Genomic DNA, 24,953 nt, shown 5'->3' on the forward strand with positions numbered 1-24,953 from the left:
GAATATACTGGCCAATAAAATGCAGGAAACAGTTACATGTATGTACCAACATGAAAATATTTTTTTCTTGCGCTGCGAAAATAAAAGCTGGTCTAACAGCTGTGCAGGAATATTCAGCTACCAAACGATTCTACTAACCCCAAGCCCTCCTTCTCCCCCTCTACCAACGGAAATGAAATTATCGTTCCTTTAATATATAAGGTATCCTTCATTTATGGATGTTCGCTTCTCTTGTTTTTGAATTTTTGCCAGATATTCGGAATCCTCTGATTTTATCCATGTAGTGCCATAAAAAAAATTGCCCGCTAACCCTTACTTTTCTTTTCATAATATTATTATATATTTTTAAAAATCCATATTCGAAAATCTTATAAAATCCTTGTTATTTTTTCATAGTTTTTGAAAGAAAAAAGGTGCCAATGTTGAATGTATGAAAAATCTAGAGAGAATCAGTTTCCGCCAAATTTTCAACGGCTTCATTATATCTCGAAAACAAGCACACGGACCCTTGTTTTTTTTCAGTTCCTTTATTTATATACTATCAAAATATATATAAGTGTCTATTAAATAGCTTATTATTTTGAAACAGAGTGGCTAACATCCTTAAATCTTGAGTAGTGTAATAAAAGAGAGATAATCCACAAGTCAATTTAGATTAAGACACTCAATGGAAGACGTATCACATTTCTTTTTTGCTCAGATCTGTTTTACTCTGTTTTTCTTCTCTTATGATTATTACTGTTAACATGTTCCTAACGGAAATAGTGTTGGAAGTGTTAACACATGTAAGTGTGTGTATGTATGTATACCATTTCTGTTTTGCATAATTGTTTCGTACATATAGGATCCTGACTTGGGACAGGCACTGAATTACAGGCTCTTGATTTGGGACGGACACTGAATCACAGGATCCTGACATAGAACAGGCACGGAATTACAGGCTTTCGACTTGGTACAGGCAATGAATAACTTGAAAAATCATGTTAATTTTTCATTTACATTCCTATTAGATAACATCTTTCAAATTATGGGCAATAAAACCTTGTTCAATGTCACTCCATAAAGACTCTGGTGAAGCTCACCCTTCACCAGTTTTAATCCTCATAAAAAAATGTTGATACTTGTTTGACATTCATTAGATATGATATATAAGAGTTTGACAACCAATGGTTTTCTTCTTTTATATCATACAATGTTACACCATTAACGAAAATAGATCTTATTTGTAATATCCGTTATTGTAATGTAATTCACTATGCAGTCAAATTGTAAAGGAAAACAGCTACTTTTGTATTTGCTACAAGCAGTTTCCGGCTCTGTTTATCTAAGAAAATTGCAGATGGTTTGCGGAGACCATCTTTTTGGTAAGAATTTGTTGGTGATGTTTTTCATTGTTTGATATAATGACTGAATTCGACGATTTTTCTCCAACAACATACACGTTTCCATCATTATCTACAGTGATGCCTCCAGGATATTTGATATCTTCAAAAGTACAATACGGTGATCCCTTACGATCATAAAAAATACACTTGTGAACTGTGTAGTCGGTGAAGTAAATCTTGCCGGTCGAAACAAATAATTATGTAAGAATACCACGGTAAATAGCATCTAATACTTAGGCATTTTATTTTTGAATGTACCATCTGACGCAATAATCAGAATTTCTTTAGAGTGATTGTCAGTGAAGAAAAAGTCACCGTTTATTGACATGTAACAACCCCTTATATCACGTCCACCTATTGTAATCTTTTATAGACTTCAAGGAGTAGGCCCGGTAAGACCCCATTTTGGCCCCAAAATATAGCATTTTTACCAATTTGTTAAAATTTAAACTTTTAGCTATTTATTGGAAAGAAGAATACTTCTGTTCCATAAATATGGACTGTTTTTGACAATACAATGCACATGCATCAGTTTAAAGCATCATAAATGCATGCAATATTACTGAAATCTTAACAATTTTAGCATTTGTGCTCATTTTCAAATATGCCATAAAACGTCACTTTTCAGATGGTTTTTGTCCAAATTGGAAGTGGCCGCATTTGTGTTCAGTCATAATATTTAAATATATGTTGTATTTGATGATAATACATAACATATATAAAGGTTGAGACTAAACACGAATGCGGCCAATTACATTTTAGACAAAAACCATCTGAAAAGTGACGTTTTATGGCATATTTGATAGATTTTTCATAATTAAGCTTGAATTTCAGCGTCTTTAATGACCAAATCAGTCCAAATCTTTTAAATAAACTAATTGAATCGACTGAGGTAGACACTTAAGTGTTTAAAAAATGTCATAAATCTCTCATTAGATGTACTTCGAATAATAGGCCAAAACTAGCCCTTACCGAACCTTCTCCTTCGCATCGTTAAAGGTCACTCTCACCGTTAATACTTCTATTTCTGTTCCATTTGGATTAATGACCGAGGTAACCTCTGCAAAACCATGTACACATGTATTTGAATTAAAAAAAATCAATCTAAGAATATTTGCTAAATATATCATGCAAACTATAATGTACCAATCAAATGTTTCTACTCATTTGAAGTTTGTTGGAGGTTATTAAGTGTGAGATAGTGAGTGTGTAAATAAACTCATCATAGATACCAGGTTTAACATTTAGTAAGCCAGACGTCCGTTTCGTCTACAAAAGAATAATCAGTTATTTTATTTATTTGTGGGTTGGTGGGTTATTGAGTTGAGGGGCGGGGGCAAATAATCAGAGCTTTGCATGAGGGAGATATAAAAATTATCCTTTGATTTCAAATGACCCCAAAATTTTATAACAGTAAATTTCAATCAAACAACATCCGTTTTTTAATAAACTGTTAACACAGAGATATGTCTCGCCTTTTGGTTATATTGATAGTAAAATGAAAATGTTGAAATTAAAATAGCAAAACATTAACATGTAAGTAATGCACTATTCAAAATCAACGAACCATGACTGAAGGTACAGGGCCCTACAATCTCCATGAACTAGCTGTCAGTAACTGCGAGTACTCTCAGATCTGTACTTAGTGTCTTTTTTGTTGTTAGGGATGAGGGATGGACATATACCCTGTTACGCCCAATCTGTGTTTTTGTTTGATGTTTTTTTTTTGTATCGATCTGATGAGTTAATAGATATAAGAAGATGTGGTATGAGTGCCAATGAGACTACTCTCCATCCAAGTCACAATATATAAACGTAAACAATTATAGGTCAAAGTACGGCCTTCAACACGGAGCCTTTTTCAACTGATTTTTATAGTTTATTCTTATGTTGTGCTGTTACACTACTGTCCCAGGTTAGGGGGAGGGTTGAGCGCTCACAAACATGTTGAATCCAGCCACATTCATTATGTGCCTGTCCCAAGTCAGGAGCCTGTAGTTCAGTGGTTGTCGTTAGTTCGTGTCTGTCATATTTGTTTTTAGTAAATTGGTTTGTTATAAATAAGGCCATTAGTTTTCCCAATTGAACTGTTTCATATTTTTCATATCGGGCCTTTTATAGCCGACTATACGGTATGGGGTTTTCTCATTGCTGAATGCCGTACGGTTGCCTATAATTTCTTACATCCAATTCATTTGAACTTTGGTGGATGGTTGTCTCATTGGCAATCCTACCACATCTCCTTATTTTTATATAGACCAGGTCTGAACCATAATTGACCAAGTCTAAACAATCATCGACCTATCCTTAATCTATCTCTCTTATTTTTTTCTATTCAGAGTCTATTTGTGGCAACATTTGTTTCCCTTGGCTAGAAATTTGACCAACATGTACTATATCAGAAAGTGATTTGTCGTATTGTTAGATAAGAAAAATCAATAAAAAAAACAAGTGGTTTATTGTTGAATAAATTATTGCTCTACATTCAAGATTGATAGAGTAGAGGTCAAGTAAGGTTCAGACTTTGGTCGAGTATGGCTCAGACTTAGGTCTAGTATGGTTTGTGACCTTAAAGTCTTTTGGTCGAGTATGGTTCATGACTTTAAAGTCCTTTGGTCGAGTATAGTTAAGACATTGAAAACAGGTCGATATCTGGTTAAGCTAGGTTCACACTGCCGATCAGATCAACTCGATCAAGCCCGATCAAGGCAGATTAAGTGATCGGGAGACTGGTCTGACTCAATCGACAAGGATGTTCGGGGTTGTCTACCTTGGTCGTCATCGATCTGACTTTCTACCCGAGAATTCTTGACATGTCAAAAAAATTCGAGTAAGGATCGAGAAGCCAGTCACTCGAGAAAAGATCGAGAATTCGTCGAGTAGCAGTCGAATTGATCGGGAATGGATCGTGTAGAGAACGAGTTTGGTCGGAATACAAATATTTTATCGATCAGTACTCGATCATCTCGACCTTTGCTCGACTAATAACCGATCATTTCCCGATCAACGCCAACCTGTTTGAACTGTGGTCCAGATTAAGTAGACCAATGCCTGATCACTGCGACTTTTATATTCTTTTTATCCCAGAGCAACTCGACCAATATCCGATCTCTACGCGACCACATTCGACCACTTTTTTATCTCTACTCGGCCATACACGAGTACACTTGACGGCTACACGATTCTCTAAAAGTGTGTGCAGATCTGATCTCATAACTTTGCTTCCTCAAAAAAATATATAGTTACTTTTTTTTTGTTAACTGTACAAAAATTCCCCCATGTACAGTACATGTGTGTACTTCTGCAAGGAGGGGTAACATTTTAAAAATATACTCAAAGGTCGAAAACAAACCGAACATCCATGGCAAAAAAAAAAGAAAACCGACGAGAAGACAAACAGCAATCCACGTAACACAACATAGAAAACTAAAAACTTAGCAACGAAACCCAACAACCTGGGATGATCTCAGGTGTTCCGGAAGGGAAGTAGATCCTGCATTTTGGCCCCGGAGGATTTTTCAAATATGAAAGTAATTGTGCAATCAAATTCATTATTAGACAGCTGATGACTAATTTAGCCTTCAAAGTCGGTTAATAAGAACATCAAGATTATTTTTCAACTGTTTTATGGACTATTTTCTGTTTGACTGTCCGTAATTTTTGTAGTATAAAAATAAGAAGATGTTGTATAATTGCAAATTAGACAACCAAATGACACAGAAATTAACAACTATAGGTCGCCTTACGGTCAAATGTTTACCAACACTTTTTTTTCACACGAATTTATTGACGCAATTTTACGCAAAAATAAGACGAAAGACAAATGATTTTTATTTGATCTCTTGATAGATATATGTAAACAGTTTCAGAAAAGGTATCACTCCAGGGGATTGAAATTCTACTTTTGGTCAAATTTTGGGGAAATGAGTGACATCTTCACCCCCTTTTTGCAATATTTTTTAGCAAATACATCAGTGCAGATTGTTGCCATGGATACACCAAAAAGAAATATCTTTAACCATTCAACTACTGTATATCAAATCTATGGAAAATACTGATTACATGCATATGCACATATATGACACAAACAGTACGCTTAATTTGTAAGAAAGCAAATAAAATTTATGTATACTGCTATCTAACATAAGTACTAATCCAGTGACAAATCTCATTTTGTTGTGTCAATATCAAGAAAAGAGCAGTAAAACTCCCATAACATAATAGCGTCCACTCTGAGAAAGTTTGTATAACCATTGGGGTCCACTTTGTTGAGCTCCTGCAAGTCTCTCATACTGCCCACACAGTGGTCGCCGTGTCAGCCAATGCCTCACCTACGTATATTTCTCGTCGCCTGTTGCTGTCTACGCCTTCTTGTTCGTCTTCTACGCTCTCTTCAAGTTCCACAGCTATTAACCTGTCTCACTAAGCTCTCAAAAACCTTGCCCGCAAATCCAACTGCTTTATTTCCATGTAGATATTTTAAATGTATGATTTTACTCAGACATTCTGTGAACTACTGAATCTATCCAAATAAACGGAGAATGTTTCCATGGGACACAAATAATGCCCCAGCTTGCACTAACGTTATAAAGGGTCATTACTCAAGAACGGTAAAGGTGACGCCACCCAAATTCGCACTTGATCTGTGTTTTATTTATAAGCATTGCGTATACGTTTAATAAAATTTGGTTGAGGTAAAATAAAATTAGAGAACGGAAACTAGTTGTTGGGACGTACGTTCGTACTTAGTGACAGACAAGGATAACACTTAATGCCCCCTTCGCTGCGGTGGGATATAAAATAAATATAGACGTTTTTGTACTGAACTTTTACATACCCAACCAATTCCCGACTATCCCTACGACCCCTATACGATCAGGTCGATCTGGTCTGATCGAGATCAGGCTGAAATCCAGTATAGTTGATTTGGTCTATCTAGTCGAGTAAAGATCGTGTAGGGATCGTGAATTGGTCGGAAATATCGAATATGTATTCAGATAGTTAAAGTCGTGCACAGTCGGATATCAGTCGGGTAGAAGTCGTAAACAAGCCCGATCAAGAATTTGGTTACGCTTAGTCGTGGAAATTTAGACAATCGGGATCATCGAGTAGATCTGATCGGCAGTGTGAACCTAGCTTTAAGTACATGTCCAGAATGGGTTAAGACTATGGTCAAGATAAAGGTCAAGATAAAGGTCGAGTACACGTACAGACTGTTTGGTATGGTTCAGACTACAGTCGGATAATATCGAGTAAAATTCAGACCAATTCAGAATGGTTGAGTAAAAATCAGTCAAGTCGAGTACCAAACGTGCCCATTTCAGATTTTTACTGGTTTGAAGTGTTTTCTGGAGGGGGACAAACCGTTGCCTTTATTTTGTCGGTCAGAATACGCAATTTCATCTATTTTCGACCTTTGGTTTTTTCAGTCGTTACCGTGCCACCATACCCTCCCCCTTCCCCCTGTTAGTCAGTAAAAGGAGGTGTGTGAAATAAGAAATAAAAGCGATAACATTAAAGCTATTTGTGAGAAAGCTAAAACTTGTTAATTTTAAGAATTTATTAATTTCACAGAATACTAAAGGATTTTGAAGGGTTTAATTGGCAGACTTAATAATTGCAAACACAACAGGATCTATTCTTACATGTTAAAACCTAGTATGAATATTTGTGACGACAAAAGCATTCATATGGTTGGGAAAACTTAGTTTTAAAAAGTGGACAAACAATTAATTTGTTAATAAACGCAAAAACGTGTCTGCATGTAAGAGCTTATATGATAATGCGGGAACAACATGAGCAATTTACACGTTATCAATTTTAGTTTGAGCCACACGGTTACTAAAAAAATCCAGCAAATGCGTTCCTTGAGAATTATACATGTAAATTAACTATGGTCATGGTATATACATCTTTCGATTTTGGAAATCTGTTGTAAACTATACCGCTATTGATTTTAACTTCCAATTCACATCAGAGAAGAATAACTGCACCTGAACCAAATCCGAAAATGAGATTCGATGTCATGGTAAACAATGAAGCATTATCAGAAAGATATAAATTATATCGATATATTTAAAACGGTGATATGAAGCCCCGATTTTGTGTCCGTGGATGTATTAAAAACTATATTTCAAACAACATCGTCACATACAGTACATTGTTAATGTATATAGCAGAAACAATAAGTTATGTATCATTTAAATAGTTAACCATCTCATTTGTTTTTTGGATTTCTTGTTTGTACCGCGAAAACCGGAAGTCCTGAACTCGATCTAAAAATCCTGTCAACAAAAAATAAACCACTTTTCTAATTTACTGCTTCTCCAGTTTAAAATGAAATACGGATGACACACGTTCATCATTTGTTTTATTTTCGTAGGAGTCTGAAGATTACCAAGGCTACAAATCGTCAATTGATGAAACACACACATACTATAACCAAATGAAATGCACGAAATGAAAAGGAAATCATAAGAAATGACATGGTTTTTCAACAACCAATCGGCATTCCCATGGGATCCAAATGTGATCCTCTTCTTGCAGACTTGTTCCTCTATTCATATGAGGCTGACTTCATACAGAAGCTTCTTGGGAAGAAAGAAAAGGAGTTAGCATTATCCTTTTACTTTACTTTCCGCTATAATAAAATGATGTCCTCTCACTAAACAATTAAAAATTTGGTGACTATGTTAAACACATCTATCCAATTCAACTAAAGATCAAGGATACAACAGATATAGTTAAGTCTGCCTCATATCTTGACTTCAATCTAGAAATTCACATTAGGGTCGATTGAAAACAAAACTATACGACAAAAGAGTTGATTACAGCTTCCCAATTGTGAACTTTCGATTTCTATGTAGCAACATTCCAGCAGCGCCTGCATTTGGAGTATATATCCCAGTTGGTACGATATTCCAGGACTTGCATTTCCTATCATGATTTCCTTGATAGAAAGTTGCTGCTCACAAGAAAGCTATTAAACCATGAATTCCAAGTGGTGAAGTTGGCATCATCCCTTTGTAAATTTTACGGACGCCATCACGAGTTGGTTGACCGTTATGGAATATCTGTTCCACAGACGACAACGGATATGTTCCAATTGTCGTAACCACAACCCCGTCCTCTTTTCCCCGAATGTGACATACCGAATAAGACTTATCACCAAGTGTGTACTTACAAGAGCAACACAACGGGTGTCAACTGTGGAACAGGATCTGCTTACACATTCGGAGCACCTGAGATCACCCCAGGTTTTTGTTGTCAGTCTTTAGTTTTCTATGTTGTTTTCTGTGTACTGTTGTTTGTCTTTTTGTCTTTTTTTACATGGCGTCGCCAGTTTATTTTAGACGTATTAGTTAGAATGTCCCTTTGGTATCTTTCGCAAGAGACATGGAAATGTCACACAGCGTCTGTGTATGAGCGATTAAGAAACCATCCGTCAAACAATGCAGATACGAAAATTAATCAGATATGCAACTAGTACTTTGGAAAGGATGTTCGGTGATAATCCAAGTTGGAGAGTGATGCGCCCTCGAATTTCCGAATAAACATCGAGCAAGTTTAGTTAAGAATATACTTTATAGCGGCCTTTGTTGAGGCTTAATTGTTTACCCAATAACTACTTCTGTATTACTAATGACCTTTTCCTAATTCATCTAAAAACTAAATTTCATGTTGGGGATGCAAAATTTACCTATGTTTATAATTAAATATATTTTAGAAAATTATATATTTCTGTAGCTTATAGATGAAAAAAAACTTAGTGCTTTTATTTCTATAACAGGTATAGACAATAGTCAAACATACGTTTCTGAACTGACTGGTAGAGTTGAATACCATCATAGAACATACGTTAAACGAAATGTATGATTACACTAAGATCACTTGTTTCCTGACACATGCCTGGTTTATGAATAACTTGTATTTTAGTTTCTATGTACATTTCTAAACATTCCAAAGGACATTTCTAACAAATTCTACAAGGAATTGTCCGGTTATTATAATTCTTTTTATCAAATAAGACTGCAAACGAATGTGTATATGATATCCTCAATCTCCTTTTAGTCATTATTACTTGAAGGTGTAAAGGAAAGCATTGTTTCGTTTATTTGCAACAAGTAGTGTCCCGTTCTGTTGACTAACAAAAATTGATGATGGTTCATTGAGACCTTCTTCTTTCGTTAGAATTTGTTTACCGTCGTTTGATATAATGACTACATTCGACGATTTTTCTCCAACAACATACACGTTACCATCATTAACTACAGTGATGCCTCTTGGGTATTTTAGAATAAAGTCATCTCTGAAAGTCCAAAAGTGGGATCCTTTACGACCACAACAATATACACTGTGAACAGTATAGTCGGTGTAGTAAATCCTGTCGGAGGAAACATGTATGTAAGAATACCACGGTAAGCAACATCTTATAACGCAACATTTATCGTAATTAATAGTATCAAGTTCGTAAATACCAAATTTTTCAACACAGACAAACAGCGAGCCTTGAGCACAGTTGATTCCAAATGGACGACCAAGAAGTGTTATGAACTTTATTTCACTTCGAGTCTCTACGTCTATCAATGCAATACCGGAGTGCATTTTTGACTCCCCAGATGTTATAGCGACAGTATTTTCATTGACAAATGTAAAGTCAAACGCATCAAAATTTGTTGACATCTTATATTTCAAAGTACCATCTGCTGCAATATTCAGCAATTTTACTGATTCATAGTCAGTAAAGAAAAGGTTGCCATTTATTGACATGCTACAGCCTCTTATTTCCCTTCCGCCAGTTGTAATCTCCTTTTGTAGAATCAATTGTATACGGTTGCTGGTCTTTGCCACCCGTGTTCCTTGCGTTGGCATTTTATTGATATTTGTAGTCAACGTCATATCTAAAAAATGAATTCAAAGATTTCAATTAAAGTGAATTTTGTATTACTTTCTCTTAAATAAGAACGTCCCAGTTTGTTTGATTACTACTGTAACTTTGGTTTGTTTGGTGTATGTGTATTAATGCTTTCTGTTCTTTTCTTGGCCATTTTGTGCTCGTTTTTAATCTGTAAGGGGAGACTATGGTTTTTAATACACTTCTGACAATATCATAGAAATATATCTACATTGATTATATATAATTGTATGTATGTTAACTTGCTTTACGATTGATTAGGCATTAATGTAATTTCTCACTACTTTGAATACTATATTTACAAATATTGATGTGTAGGCTCTTTATCAAATCCGAAATTTTGTTCTAAAACTTTCTTTATTTTTTTATGACATAGGTAAAAGACAGGCAAAAGGTACCAAAGGGACATTCCAACTCATAAGTCTATAATAAACTGACAACGCCATTGCAAAAAAAAGAAAAAGAAAAAGACCAAACAACAGTAGACAAAACACAACATAGAAAACTAAAGACTGAGCAACACGAAGCCCACCAAAATCGGGATGATCTCAGGTGCTCCGATCAGATCTCAGGGTAAGCAGATCCTGCTCCACATGTGGCACCCGTAGTATTGGACATGTAAGTATAAACCAAGTCTTATTTGGTAGTTAACATTCTTTGAAAAGGAGGACTGGATAATGGTTACGACGATTGGTAACTAATTACATATATATGTAGTTTGAAGAAACGAAGATATTTCAATTCATTCAGACCTTTGATATATAAAAAAATAAAACATTAAAGAAAAAACATTTTAAACTTTCAATAGTTTGTTATAAAGTTGAAATTTAGAAGATTAAGAAAAACAAATATTTGGATAGCTCAAAACGAAAGCTACCCATCAAAACATGTATTAAAAATACATATACATGAAAAGTTTAAAATAAACGAATGTATTTCATAGAGTGCTGATAGCATCATTTTTCTAGTTTCTTTTTCAGGAAAATATTTCATTAACCATTTCAACATCTAATTTTACTTGATGAATTTCATAAAGGAATGCAACCAGATGTTGAGGTACATCCAATGTCATTGAAACTGAAACGTCTGCCACTAATTCCTAAACATGTAAAACTTGGGCATTTTTGGTCTTAAGGACTCCTCCCTATTAACTTATTGAAAACCTGGAAATGTAATAATATTGGTTTAAATAGTACCTTCAATAGCATCATTCTTTCCTTTCCTTTCCTCGTCATCTTCCGATACAAGTGATGTTTGATCTGGGGATTGAAAAATGAAAGTTATACGACTTGTTTTAGTACAGGTGAGATTTAAATAAACAATTCTAGTTCGAACGGATTTTAGAAATAGGAATGTTTCATGTTAACGTGATATCATTTGAAGATTTTGCGTTACAAACAATTTCGGAAAAAAAACTATGTTCCTTATTCCACACGTGGTCCAGTATCTGCTTCCCCTTCCTGAGCACCTGTGATCATCCCCGGTTTTATAATTGTACAAAAACAAATGCTATATTTCAAAATCTATTTTGAAAGAGTTTTAGTAAGGAGTTCTACAATTAAATGTATGTCAACGGGCTTAGGATAATTAGTTTATGTAGAAAATTGATATTTTCAATGTGTATAAAAGAGTATCTGAAAGGTCAAAATATGGTCCATATTTCGTGCTTGAATTTCAAATTATTTAAAAAGCCATTGCATTGTACTTAAAACAATGGATATATGTTAAAATAATACCTTTAACACATTCAATAACTTCTTCCAGCTCTTTAATGTAACCATCATCTTTATATACCAGCGAGTGGTGTCCCCCAGAAACATCTAAACGTTAAAAAGTATAAATTTATAACCAAATATTAAGATTATGTTTCTAAATCAAACTGATTGTATATCTAAAAACATGATAACTTCGTGTTATGTCAACGTACAATAACAATGTTTTTTTTTAAATATCCTACTCGTAGGAATTAGAAAACCTTGGTATTTAATTTTTCTCGAAATAAAATCCTCGTTATGAGTACATGAATGGGAATTAGTGCTGTTCTGAAATTATATACAACAAATAATTTAAATGGTACCTCCAACACCATCAATTATTCCATCCGGATCTTGCTCATCGTTAGATATCGGAAATTGCTGTTCTATAGACATAAAAAATAAATATCAATTAATAAAAATGATAACAATGAAAAAAACTATATTATTTAAAGTAAGAACTAAGATACAAAATAATGACTTTTTAACGTATTCTTTGTTGTTATTGGTCATTCTAATGCTGCAAATTGAAAACATGAGAATTGATGAATTTCGTGGTTACATGTACTACTCATTTTATTCTTTGCAAATTATCGTCCAGGTAAAAAAGGTTTGACATCAATGTTATTTTCTAATTCAATTCAATATACAATTGAACGAATATGATTGACATGCACGAATAAACTGATCATCGATACCAGGCTTAAATTGTTTTTACTAAAAGACAAAAGTAAACTGAAATACGAAGTTGAAGAGCATTTAGGACCACAAATTCCAAGAGGCTTTGCCAAAAGACCAATATATAAAGAAACAAACCATCAAACTATATTGCGAACTAAATTTGCTTGTCAAGAACATTTGAAATAGAGAAACATTTTAACAACCGAGGGTTCAATCATTTACATTTCGCACCATAAACGTCCTTATACAAATATTTTTGTTTTTAAAGTTTAAATGTTACATGTTTTATCAATGAATTCATTTAATTTGTGTAAGATGTAAATGTTTCTCGTCGGAACTATATGCGCTACAAAGATTTAACAAATTAGGGACCTCTTCAACTAGATACTTGAGTATCTACTATATCTTATTAGCGATGTCGAAATGAATGTCATTTAGGAATGACACACACCAGCATAATTTCAATGGTACCTTCAATAATTTCTTTCTGTTTTTCCGCATCTTTAGAAACCAGTGATGCTTGTTCTACAACTGTTTCTGAACGGAATAAAGTTAAAATCCGTTTATAATTATAATGAAATGTTGTTATGAATATTTAAAAATCAACATATTTCATTTGTCATTTCGGGGCCTTTTATAGCTGACTATGCGGTATGGGTTTTACTCGTTGTTGAAGGCCGTACGGTGACCTATAGTTGTTAATTTTTGTATCATTTGGTCTCTTGTGGAGAGTTGTCTCATTGGCAATCATACCACATCTTCTTATTTTTATAAGTACTTAAACATATACAATATCAAAATTTTTGTGTTGATAAAGAAATTAACAATAAACATTTGAGTGAAACATACGGCATATGTATGAAATATAATGATATCTCATGCAGTAGAGAGCCGTTTATTTAACAAAATAAATGACAATCTAAATGTCCAATCAAAAACTGTTCATTGTTTTCAAAAAAGAATACGACTTTTTGAAGGATGAATTGTTTACATCATCTGCAGTACACTGTCCTCGTTTACAAATCAGCGTTATCAAATACTGGATATTTATTTTTTTTCATTGTGTAAATGGACGAATAAAATTGTCACCTAGAAAAGTATACACAAATACAAAAAATACAGATCATTATTTGAAATTAAGGTAGCTATTTTTTGTGTACTGAAAACAATAATAAAATCTGTTTTGCAATAGACGATTCTATTATTTGCCAAAACAAAGCAAATGTTATGTGCATGAACATGACGTTGTATCCCTCATATATATATAGACAGAGAATAAAGATTCAATTGAAGCTTTAGCATAGTCTTTATTTCATTTATAAACAAGACTGGTAGAAATTTACTCATTCTCTACTTTACGATTTTCCCACCAAATCCAAACGATTCACTATAAATGGATTTTAATTCAATTCCATATACAATTGAACGAAAATGACGATTATTCTGGAAAAGGCTAATAGATAACGCATACAAGTCATCAGACTTATTAGAGAGAACTTTATCTCAATAAATGAAAAAAAGAGATATATGGACAACAGATGATAAAATTATTTACATGCCGACAGATAACGACAAGGACAATAATATATTCCAATACACATTGCAGATATTCAAACTGATGTTACCTAGTTAGTTAGTGTTATCTTGTAAATAACCTTGCGTTCTAGACAATTTCATACAAATAAATTTCAACTTATTATATACACAAACTATGTAACTGAGGGTACGTATGTCTTTGTCGTACTTTCATTGAAATGTTTATCATAATGAGCAAACTGAAAATAAATATTGCGGAATGATACACAATAGAAAAGTTTAGATAGTATTTATAACTCCATCAATTTTCTTTTCTCGTTATTGGTCATCGATAAACTCAAAAAGTAATTGTGCTTCAGGTGCTACTGAACATAAGAAAGTGAAAGTCAGTTAATGATAATTTAAAGCATCCATATATACTATTTACAAAACAAATTACAAAAAAAGGTATAGGTACATGAAGATTCTACATGATCCCAAATGTTTTGTTTTGAGTTCTTGTCTATCAAGAGGTTATCTAAATCTCATTTATGCAAGATTGAGCTACTATATTCAAAAACTGAAAATGGACAATCCTAATCAAGATAGCGACAATTGATAAAAGATCGATATTTTTCAGATAAAGAAAAAACCAATAGAAAAAAAGAGTAGTTTTTTTTTTACATAAATTTATTTTTTAAACTACACCTGTAGTTCATATACCTATACCAAAATTCTTGTATACAGAGGTTTTCAACCCCAAGAGGATATAAGGGACAACTATCCGCTGTAATCTAAAATCCAAACACCATGATTTCACTTATTATCGTTCCACTTATTATGTTATTACTGGAGACATTGGTATCGTAAACAATGAAGTACTTCGAATAATTAGAATAATGACAATTTTAAACTTCAGGTTGTAATTTATATCTGTATACTAAATGACCAAAACAAGGCTAAATTTGATGGGGATCATAATAGATGGTTAACATCTGTCAAGAGTACATAACTGGGTGTACTGTACCTTCAACGCCATCAATAATTCCTTCCAACTCTTTATCATCTTTATGTACCAGTGTGTGTTGTTCTACAGAAGCGTCTGTTGGTAAAAAAGTAAACCTCTATTCGTTCTGTTGATTGATACAGTCTAACGTTTGATTCTGTCAGTGTTTTATGGACTTATCCTTTTCGAGTTTACTTTAAGTTCGATATTTTTTTTTAATACTTTTCGATAACAATGATTTGTTTGTACTCACATTACACACTTACAGAATCCCACATGTTTAATGTTTGAACGAATACACATAGCTTGCTATATGGTATTGGTTTGATCATTATGAAAGGCCTTTACGGTAACCGATACTTTCCTATATCTACTTCGTTTTTTTCTGGGTGAAAGTTGTCTGATTTAATCCACCACTAAAATCGGAAAGAATTCGTTTTCCTTTATATTTAGAAGCAGGAGCCAGTTATTCGGTGTGTTTGATGTCAGCTATATATGATTTTCCGTTATTATGTTAGCTTCACACATGTCGTTGTGTTCCCTTTTACATTGTTTCACATTTTGTTATGCCAGGGCTCTTGATAGCTCACTATACGGTATCGATTATGCTGATTGATGAAGTCCGTACGATAACGTCAACTGCTTACTTTTACTGCTTTGATCTGTCCTGGAAGTTTGACAATCATACCACATCTTAATTTGATAAAAATGTGAAGTTAAAATCATTTTTTTTTTCATTCTCATAAATTCGGGTTGAGAGGAGATGAACGAAAATTAATATTGATGTTTTGTAATGATATTCTTTACAAAAAAATTAAAACGGTACCTTCAACGCCATCAATAATTCCATCGTGTTCTTGGTCATTGTTAGATATCAATGACTGTTGCTCTATAAATACATCTGAATATAAATAAAGAAATAAACGGCAGCTTATAAGAATGATAACAATAAACAAACAAAAAACAAACAAACGGTATATCATGTACAGTAAGAACAAAGATGCAAGTGAATATTTAACATATTTTTTTAGTATAAGTCATTATTATACTGCAAATAGAAAAATGAGAATTAACATATGTAGTGGTTGCATGTACAACTCATTCTTCACTTTGTCAATTCTCGTCTAACTCAAAACACTTTAAAACAAATGTTGTTTTTTCTAGTTGAAATCAATATAAAATCGAATGAAAATGATATTCATACAAGAAAAAAACTTTACATAAAATAAACAAACAATCAAACTCGTACTTACTTTGCTTGTCAAGAACATATGAAAATAGAGAACTATTTTGACAGTCGAGGGTTCAAATATTTACATGCCACAGCATAAAAGCTCCTTTACAATTATGCTCAAAATTAAATGTTTTTGAAAAAATATGTTGTTTTTTTCTCAGAAGTTTTAGTGCAAACTGATTTTACTTATAAAATCTTTTAATTTGTGTTACATGTACATGTATCTCATCAGAAGTATGTGCATTGCAGGTATTTCATATATAAAGGAACTCTTCAACTAGATACTTCAGTTGCGAATTTAAGCTTGTTCTGATTTATCTTATAATAGACGTCGAAATAAATGTTATTAAAGAATGACACACAATAGAATAATTAAAATGGTACCGTCAATAATTCCTTTCTGTTCTACTGCATCCTTAAAATCCTCTGATGTTTGTTCTAAAAATGTTTCTGAACGGTGGAAAGTAAAAATCAGTCCATAATATTGATATGCATTGCTTAATTATTGAAAATCAAAACACATATTGAGTACTTCGACTTATACAATATCAAAATATTTTGAAATAAAAATAATAAAAAACATTTGAGTGAAGCCTCAGCATATTTTTGTTAATTTTCATTATGCAACTTTATGATTTCTTGTGCTGTAGAGAACATGTTATTTTACAAAGTTAATATCAATTTAAAACACACATTTAGAAAAGCATAAACTGTTGACCTACAAGAGATTATATAACAAAAGAGAATACGAGTATTTGAAGGATTAAGTGTTTACATTGTCCTCGTTTACAAATCTACGTTGTCAAGTTACTGGTTATTTAGTGCTACTCATTATGTAATCAGATGAATATGATTGATTTCCTATAAAAGTATTCACAAAAGATGAAAAACAATACAGATCATTAATTTAAATGAAGATTTTTTGCTTATTGAAACTAATAGAAAAATCTTTTTGGCAACATACGATTTTATTATTTGCATTGAAAACAAATTCAGATGTTAATTAGTGTTCTCGTTTTAACGATCCACATTACTAATAATTAATTAATGAATCAGCTACAAAAACTGCAATTTCCATTTTTTTGAGTGACAGTCGTTTTCATAACCACGATTTTTTAACTGTATGTGATATTTATAGTCCTACTTTTATTTTTCTTATCAAATGTATATGACTTTATTGGCATGATCTATTATAGAATCATTTCAATGAAATATATATATGACGGGGGGAAAAGTTTTCACTTCTTTACTCGTACTATGAACAACTAATTTATTTTGTAAAAAATGTTTCAGTACTCCTAACAACACGATTCTTATATTCATATTTACCTGTGTACGTTACTTTATTTAACGCCATTTTGTCCTAGGTTAAAGTTGTCTTTTTGACATTGAAATATCTTTGTTATTTATATTGTGTCATAGATCAAACTTATGTGTTCAGTGTATATATACTTGTTTTTGTGTATTGTCCTTTTGATTGAGTTAAGCCAATTTAATTGATATTTTATTGTGTGTCTTTTTATGTTGTAGTGTTATACCACTGTTTCAGGTTAGGGTGAAGGTTGGCGCCTGTTAAAACGTTTAAACCCGCTTCATTTTTATGACATAATAATGCAACTGTCCTAAGTCAGGAGCCTGTTGTTTAGTGGTTGTCGTTTGTTGGTGTGGTTCATATGTGTTTCTCGTTTCTCGTTTTTATATAGATTAGACCGTTGGTTTTCCTGTTTGAATTGTTTTACACTAGTCTTTATTGGGCCCTTTATAGCTTGCTGTTCGGTGTGAGCCAAGGCTCCGTGTTAAAGGCCGTACTTTGCCATATAAATGTTTACTTTTTACACATTGTGACTTGAATGGATAGTTGTCTCATTGGCACTCATACCACATCTTCTTCTTTATATATAAATGCAATCGTTTTCATTTCTTCTGTAGCAAAATTTAAACTTAAAAAAGTGAAAGCCAGGCAATGCAATAATAATAATTAAGAAATATATAATAATAAAAAGAAAACAGATAACAACATGTATATGAAACTGGCACATTATCCAAACAAACATTCAAGCAAAGCTTACGTCATATTTATTTTATTGTTTTTATGTTGGAAACTGTTAGGAAAACCTAATGTAGTATTGATCTAGTTATATCCAATTTCAAAAGAACAGCTAAAGTTGCATAATATAATAGTCCAAGCATTATCATTGTTAGTATTACCATTCTGCCCTTGGTCATCTTTAAATAAAGATTCATCTGAATGGCCCCCGAAAAAAAAAATACAAACAAAAATATACCATATAAAATACGATCTTAATTTATTCAGATTTACACAAAACGTTTGAATTTTTTATTTCCAATGCTCTCCATTTAGTCTCCAATTGTTTTGATTCGAATGTCACAGATGATTCTTTATTAGACGAAACACATGGCTGACATGCAAAATTATAAGCACAATGATATCTTTTTTTTTCAGAATGCAATAAATATTTAAGAACAGATGATTTATGGAGGTAAATGGGACTTTCTTTATTATTGTAAAAATCGATACATTCCTGAGACATTTTTCAAGTAACAGATAGATAGATCAAGTATTCACCACCGGTTGTTATCTGATCAGAACAATCGACACTGAAAATCTGCACTAGGGTATGTCATTCTTTATATGTTTCAAGTGCAGAATTGTCTATTGGCATATGAATGTCACACATCCTTAATCAGGTTCGCTTCCCAGGGCCAAGAATATCTCTTAATTTGAACAAGAATTCGCATTTATTATTTTTTTTGCGTAATTCTAATATGGGAAAAAAATGATATCTGTACATTTTTATATTTGTTTTTCTAAGAGATTCCTTGTTGTTTATAAATACTATGATTTCTTTTAATTTTGGTATAGAAAAAAAAACATTCAAACTTACCGTCAGACATGTCGTATAGCTTTACAAAAGAAGTTACAAGATACTATTCCCCCTCGTTCAAAAATTGCTTCTGATACCATGAAGGTGAAACCCAACCTATTACATATCATTAAGTATAATGTATACCTTGAAACTTATTTGCAAGGGTAGATTTTGTTCCAAAAGGTGTCGAATATCATGAAGATGAAACCTAATGTACTGCATATCATTACACGGACTATTCATTAAACATGACATTTTATTGTTTGAAAGGATAAAACCTGAAACACTGCAAATATCATCTTCTTTTTTTTTTTGCTAAAAAAAACACAACATAAAACACAGGGCAAAACTGTTTCCTTTTAGATACCCCAACATTTTTGTAACCAATTCCAAGAATATTATATGTTTGGTTTTCAGAGTAAACAGGGTATAAAAACATATTCATTTCCATGTATTTCTTTGCTTGGTTTCTTATAAAAACAAGCTATGGGTAAATATAAAATTGTCACAATGTAAGGGTATCCTAAAGGACTTCAAACTATAATATTAAAATAAAACAATAAACGTTCATGTATATTCACATGCACCTGAAACATACAATAGAATACTGCATGCATAAAATTTCGATCCTTAATCCACATGATAGGATTTTGTTTACTTATGTCCGTAGCCGTAATAAACACAAATTAAGCCCACAATTTAAAAGACATTTTGATTTTGTAAATATTGCAATTCGTAATCAAATATCTACTACCAAAACTATTTATATGAAAAAGGTAACAAAGTGGAACAGTAGATTTCGTAATAATATAATTTTTAAATCGATTACACTTATAACACATGTTAAGGTAGGTAAACTCACCAGGTACTGTATGTACACTTCTAAATTTGTATTCTTTTCCAACGGGATGTATAAAGACACACCCACGTTCGTTTTGATCTATAAAGAGGTTAAACTCCTAACTATCCTACTGTCTGTCGATACATTTATTTTTGGCATTGCACTAGTCATGTCTTCTTTGACTGTCCATGACGTTAAAATACTAAATCCCTGGGATGTGTTTTAGTTGATTTTAGTCTCTGATGCATGATTTTTTATTATTAATTGTTTTGGCTTTTAACTAGCTGTCAGTAACTGCGAGTACTCTCAAATCGTACTTTCTTGTTTATTTGACCTGTTGATACTAATTGTATTGCTTTTTTGTTATTTAATGTTATTCAGGGTTATATCTGGTCTATATACCAGCTTTTATAAGTGTTTGGTATTACTATAAATTTTCACTTCGTACTATGAACATCAAAATTATTTATTTTGTAAAAATATTTCCATTCTCTATTGGAACTGTACACGTATACCTAACAACAAAATTATTTTCAATTACCTGTGTTTAAAATTATTGCAAATGGCTGATATTTTTGTTCGAGCATATTGTTTTCTTTAATTGTTTAACTTTTCATACCGATATAACATGTTACTTTTATTATTCTTCCCTTAGTTTATTTATTTTGTATTAACATTGTATCATAGGTCAAATTTATTTGTTCAGTGTATGTTCAATGGTGTTAATATGTCCTTTGATTGAGTTAAGCTATTTCAGTTGATATTTTATAGTGTGTCTTTCTATCTTGTGATGTTACACTATTGTTTCAGAAAAAGGGTGAAGGTTTGGTACCATTAAAACGTTTAAACCCGCTGCATTTGTTTGCACATGTCCTAAGTCAGGAATCTGATGTTCAGTAGTTGTCGTTTGTTGATATGGTTCATAAGTGTTTCTCGTTTCTCGTTTTTTATATAGATTAGACCGTTGGTTTTCCCGTTTGAATGGTTTTACACTAGTAATTTTTTGGGCCCTTTATAGCTTACTGTTCGGTGTGAGCCAAGGCTCCGTATTGAAGACCGTACTGTGACCTCTAATGGTTAACTTTTATAAATTTTGACTTGGATGGAGAGTTGTCTCATTGGCACTCATACCACATCTTCTTATATCTATTTTAAATTACATCTCACAAGGATAAAGCTTTTCTCAGCTAAACGATTAGAACACAAAACAAATATTTTCAATCGTAGTTGATATAAGACATATACTCAATGTTTATCCTGTCCCTTTTTTCTCAAAGTTATGCGGACAGACAACGCATAGTATACTATTTTGGCGATATGGACGTCACGCTAAACTCCAAAACATACAAATGAACCGAAATTTTCTAAAAAAAAAACACACGAGACTAACATAAATAAAGGCAACAGTAGTATACCGCTGTTCGAAACTCATAAATCGATAGAGATAAAAACAAATCCGGGTTACAAACTAAAACTGAGGGAAACGCATCAAATATAAGAGGAGAACAACGACACAACAAAAACACAACATTAAAATGTAACATACACAGAAATGAACTATAATATAACAATGGCCATTTACCTGACTTGGTACAAGACATTTTAAGAAAAAATGGTAGGTTGAACCTGGTTTTGTGGCTAGCCAAACCTTCCGCTTTTATGGCAATGTTAAATATAACATTAAAATGACAAGATAACATGACAGGACTACAAAACAAATAAATGGGAGAACATACAGGACAGAGACACACACAAATAATAGCTATCAAAATGTACAAGGCTTATAATCTAATACGTCAGACGCGCGTTTCGTCTACATAAGACCAATCAGTGACGCTCAAATCAAAAAAGTTCGAAATCCAAAACAAGCAAAAAGTTGAAGAGCATTGAGGACCAAAAGTTCCAAAAAGTTGTGTCAAATACGTCTAAGGTTATATGTCTGGGATAAGAAAATCCTTAGTATTTAGAATAATTCATACTTTTGCAAACAATAAATTTATAAAAATGACTATGTAATAAATATACATGTTAACACCGATGTGGTGACTAACTACAGAATAAAAACGAATACATAAAACAACCTAAATCACACATAAAAAAAGGCACAGCCGAACAACGTATTATATGTTAGCCGAAGAAATCGACTCACATTGTGACGTCACATTTAAATTTCTATTAATTTCCAAAAATTAAGATAGAGTTCAAGATTAGGTTTGTAATACTGATATAACATGTATTAATAACAATGTAAATTACAATACTTATTAATATACAATTGTGGTAGTAATTAGATAATTAATTGTATTATCAAGCTATGTCGGTATTTCTTCTAAATCAAACTGTAAACAAAATAAATCGTATAAAATTAGTTGATCAAAAACTAAAATCTTATAAATGAACTGGGTGATTACTTATCTTTACCGTAACACACGAATAGAACAGAAAAAAATGAGATTTACAACTACAAACGATAGGGCATTTGAAAAAATCCGATGAGAATAACAAATATAACATCAAAATTAAATACATGGATTTTGGATAGAAAAATACCGTGACACGTCTTATAGCAATGCGATTTCACACTCAGCAAAACAGTCACAATCGGTAATAAGTCACGTTCGGTACTTAAAAGATCAGACGACGTAATGGCAAACCAAAATCTAACACGTGGTAAAAATGTCCTTTGTTAGTTTGGACAAAGACACATCGCACGAATCAACCAATTCGGAATGGTGTCCATTAAATTTGCGGAATGTCATTTTTAATCTGTCCTCCTCATAACTTAGTTGGAGCAGTTTTTGTGTTAGGAGCACTTTCCTGTATATAGAGTCCGTATAGTGTGAACATGCACGAGCATAACGTATCAACTGAGATATGTAAACACCATACGAAGGGGCAGCGGGTATGTTACTGCTAAGAAATTGGAAATGTTTCATTTAAAAACAAGGTTATTAGTCGGCATTGAGGGAAACAACAGTTGTGTCTCTAAGGAATGCCGATTACCTGTGAAAAACTTCATAATGTCACAATGTCGTCAATAAGAAAAGCAAGCATAATGACGACACACGTTTCAAAGTGATTGTTTGTTTGAATATGTTCTATTTTACGTTGTGCCAGGTTCTAAAACAAGATATTAATATCTACTTTTCTCAATCTTTTTCTAATAAACAAAACTTGCCATTCGTCCTAAAGCTTAAAGTGAGGAATATATTGTATATCTATATGTTAGATGTATTTCTATTTGTATCAATCTGATGAGTTAAGCCTTTTTCAACTGATTTTTATAGTTCATTCTTATATTACACTGTTACACCACTGCCCTAGGTTAGGGGGAGGGTTTGGATCCCGCTAACATGTTTATCCCCGCCACATTATGTATGTATGTGTCTGTCCCAAGTCAGGAGCCTGTAATTCAGTGGTTATCGTTTGTTTATGTGTTACATAATTGTTTTTCGTTCATTTTTTGTACATTAATTAGGCCGTTAGTTTTCTCGTTTGAATTGTTTTACATTTGTCATTTCGGAGCGTTTTATAGCTGACTATGCTGTATGGGCTTTGCTCATTGTTGAAGGCCGTACGGTGACCTATAGTTGTTAATTTCTGTGAAGAGTTGTCTCGTTGGCAATCATACCACATCTTCTTTTTTTATATCTCAGACAATTCATAGAATAAGCAAATGATACATAGGGAAAAGAAGTCAACGTCATTAGTAAAGTAAGCAGACTACACCGCGGCAAAATTTACAAACAGTCTACAAAATGCTCATCAAAAATAAAAAGACTGAACAACAAAAAACAACTAATGAAGAGTTGTCTCATTGGCAATCATACCACATCTTCTTTTTATATTAACCCTTGAACAAGATTCCGTTTATTCAGTAGGATCCTGTGCAATTGCGTGCACCCATTGTGTTGTTCGTAAAAATAAACAGCCGGTCGAAAGTTGCATTCGATGATGTCACTATGAAGCAACTGAGGACGGGATTCTGGCTGCGACAATTTGAACATATTTGTGGTCTTCTTTGACAAATATATTCTATAACAATTAACAAAATCCTGATGGTTTCGTAAAACTTTTGAAAACGATGACATTAACTCAATCATTTGGAACCTTTGGTTTACTTTCTTCCTTATAAAAGAGGGACGAAAGATACCAGAGGGACAGTCAAACTCATAGATCGAAAACAAACTGACAACGCCATGGCCAAAAATAAAAAGAAAAACAGACAAATAGTAGTACAGATGACACAACATAGAAAACTAAAGACTAAGCAACACGAACTCCACCAAAAACTGGGGGTGATCTCAGATGCTCCGGAAGGGTAGGCAGATCCTGTTCCACATGTGGCACCCGTCGTGTTGCTTATGTTATTACAAATCCGGTAAGTAGTCTAATTCGGTAGGTCACATTCATAAGTAGCAACATCTTTCAAGATCATAAAGATTGGAAACCCATTTTCTTGATTAGCAATTAAACTAAGAGAGGAAATAATTGTCACCTGGCGTTAAGCAACCAACAATCAATCAACCAACTATATATTCTCATTTAGCAAGTGCTGATAAAGTGTAGCTTCACACATAGAAGGAAACATTACACTGGAAAACTAAAAACATCTCTTTTGTCATAAAGTTTATTTCTCAACCATCATTGTAGATTTCTGAATTGTATACAATATACGAAGATATGTAGATGTCCATTACTACATCATTATTAAATAAAAAGAATAACAAAAATA

General features: G+C 32.8%; 1 protein-coding gene and 1 long non-coding RNA gene across 2 annotated transcripts; both read right to left on the reverse strand.

Annotated features, from left to right (window-relative positions):
• Nucleotides 1-9,275: 9,275 nt before the first annotated feature.
• LOC127718987 (uncharacterized) lies at nucleotides 9,276-12,946 on the reverse strand. The gene is made up of 4 exons (XM_052225067.1): nucleotides 12,377-12,946; nucleotides 12,036-12,119; nucleotides 11,496-11,558; nucleotides 9,276-10,285 (listed from the first exon to the last, which is right to left on the reverse strand). The coding sequence occupies exons 1-4, from the start codon at nucleotides 12,447-12,449 to the stop codon at nucleotides 9,462-9,464; spliced, it is 1,044 nt and encodes a 347-aa protein (XP_052081027.1). The 5' UTR covers nucleotides 12,450-12,946; the 3' UTR covers nucleotides 9,276-9,461.
• Nucleotides 12,947-13,070: 124 nt separating this feature from the next.
• On the reverse strand, nucleotides 13,071-16,214 carry LOC127719025 (uncharacterized). The gene is made up of 3 exons (XR_007990109.1): nucleotides 16,082-16,214; nucleotides 15,277-15,351; nucleotides 13,071-13,271 (listed from the first exon to the last, which is right to left on the reverse strand). It is a non-coding gene; the product is annotated as an uncharacterized LOC127719025 (long non-coding RNA).
• Nucleotides 16,215-24,953: the final 8,739 nt, after the last annotated feature.

Source organism: Mytilus californianus, unplaced genomic scaffold, assembly GCF_021869535.1.
Source record: "Mytilus californianus isolate M0D057914Y unplaced genomic scaffold, xbMytCali1.0.p SCAF_10, whole genome shotgun sequence".
Taxonomy (NCBI): Eukaryota; Metazoa; Mollusca; class Bivalvia; order Mytilida; family Mytilidae; genus Mytilus; species Mytilus californianus.

Bases quoted from the DNA above. Each gene is read 5' to 3' on its own strand.
- LOC127718987 (XM_052225067.1), bottom strand. From the start codon at position 12,449: ATGTCTATAGAACAGCAATTTCCGATATCTAACGATGAGCAAGATCCG. The intron at 11,559-12,035 runs GTATTATTTTAA...TTCAATCCCCAG, and splicing joins AGTTATTGAATGTGTTAAAG to ATCAAACATCACTTGTATCG. The intron at 10,286-11,495 runs GTACTATTTAAA...TTCATTTTTTAG, and splicing joins AAAGAATGATGCTATTGAAG to ATATGACGTTGACTACAAAT.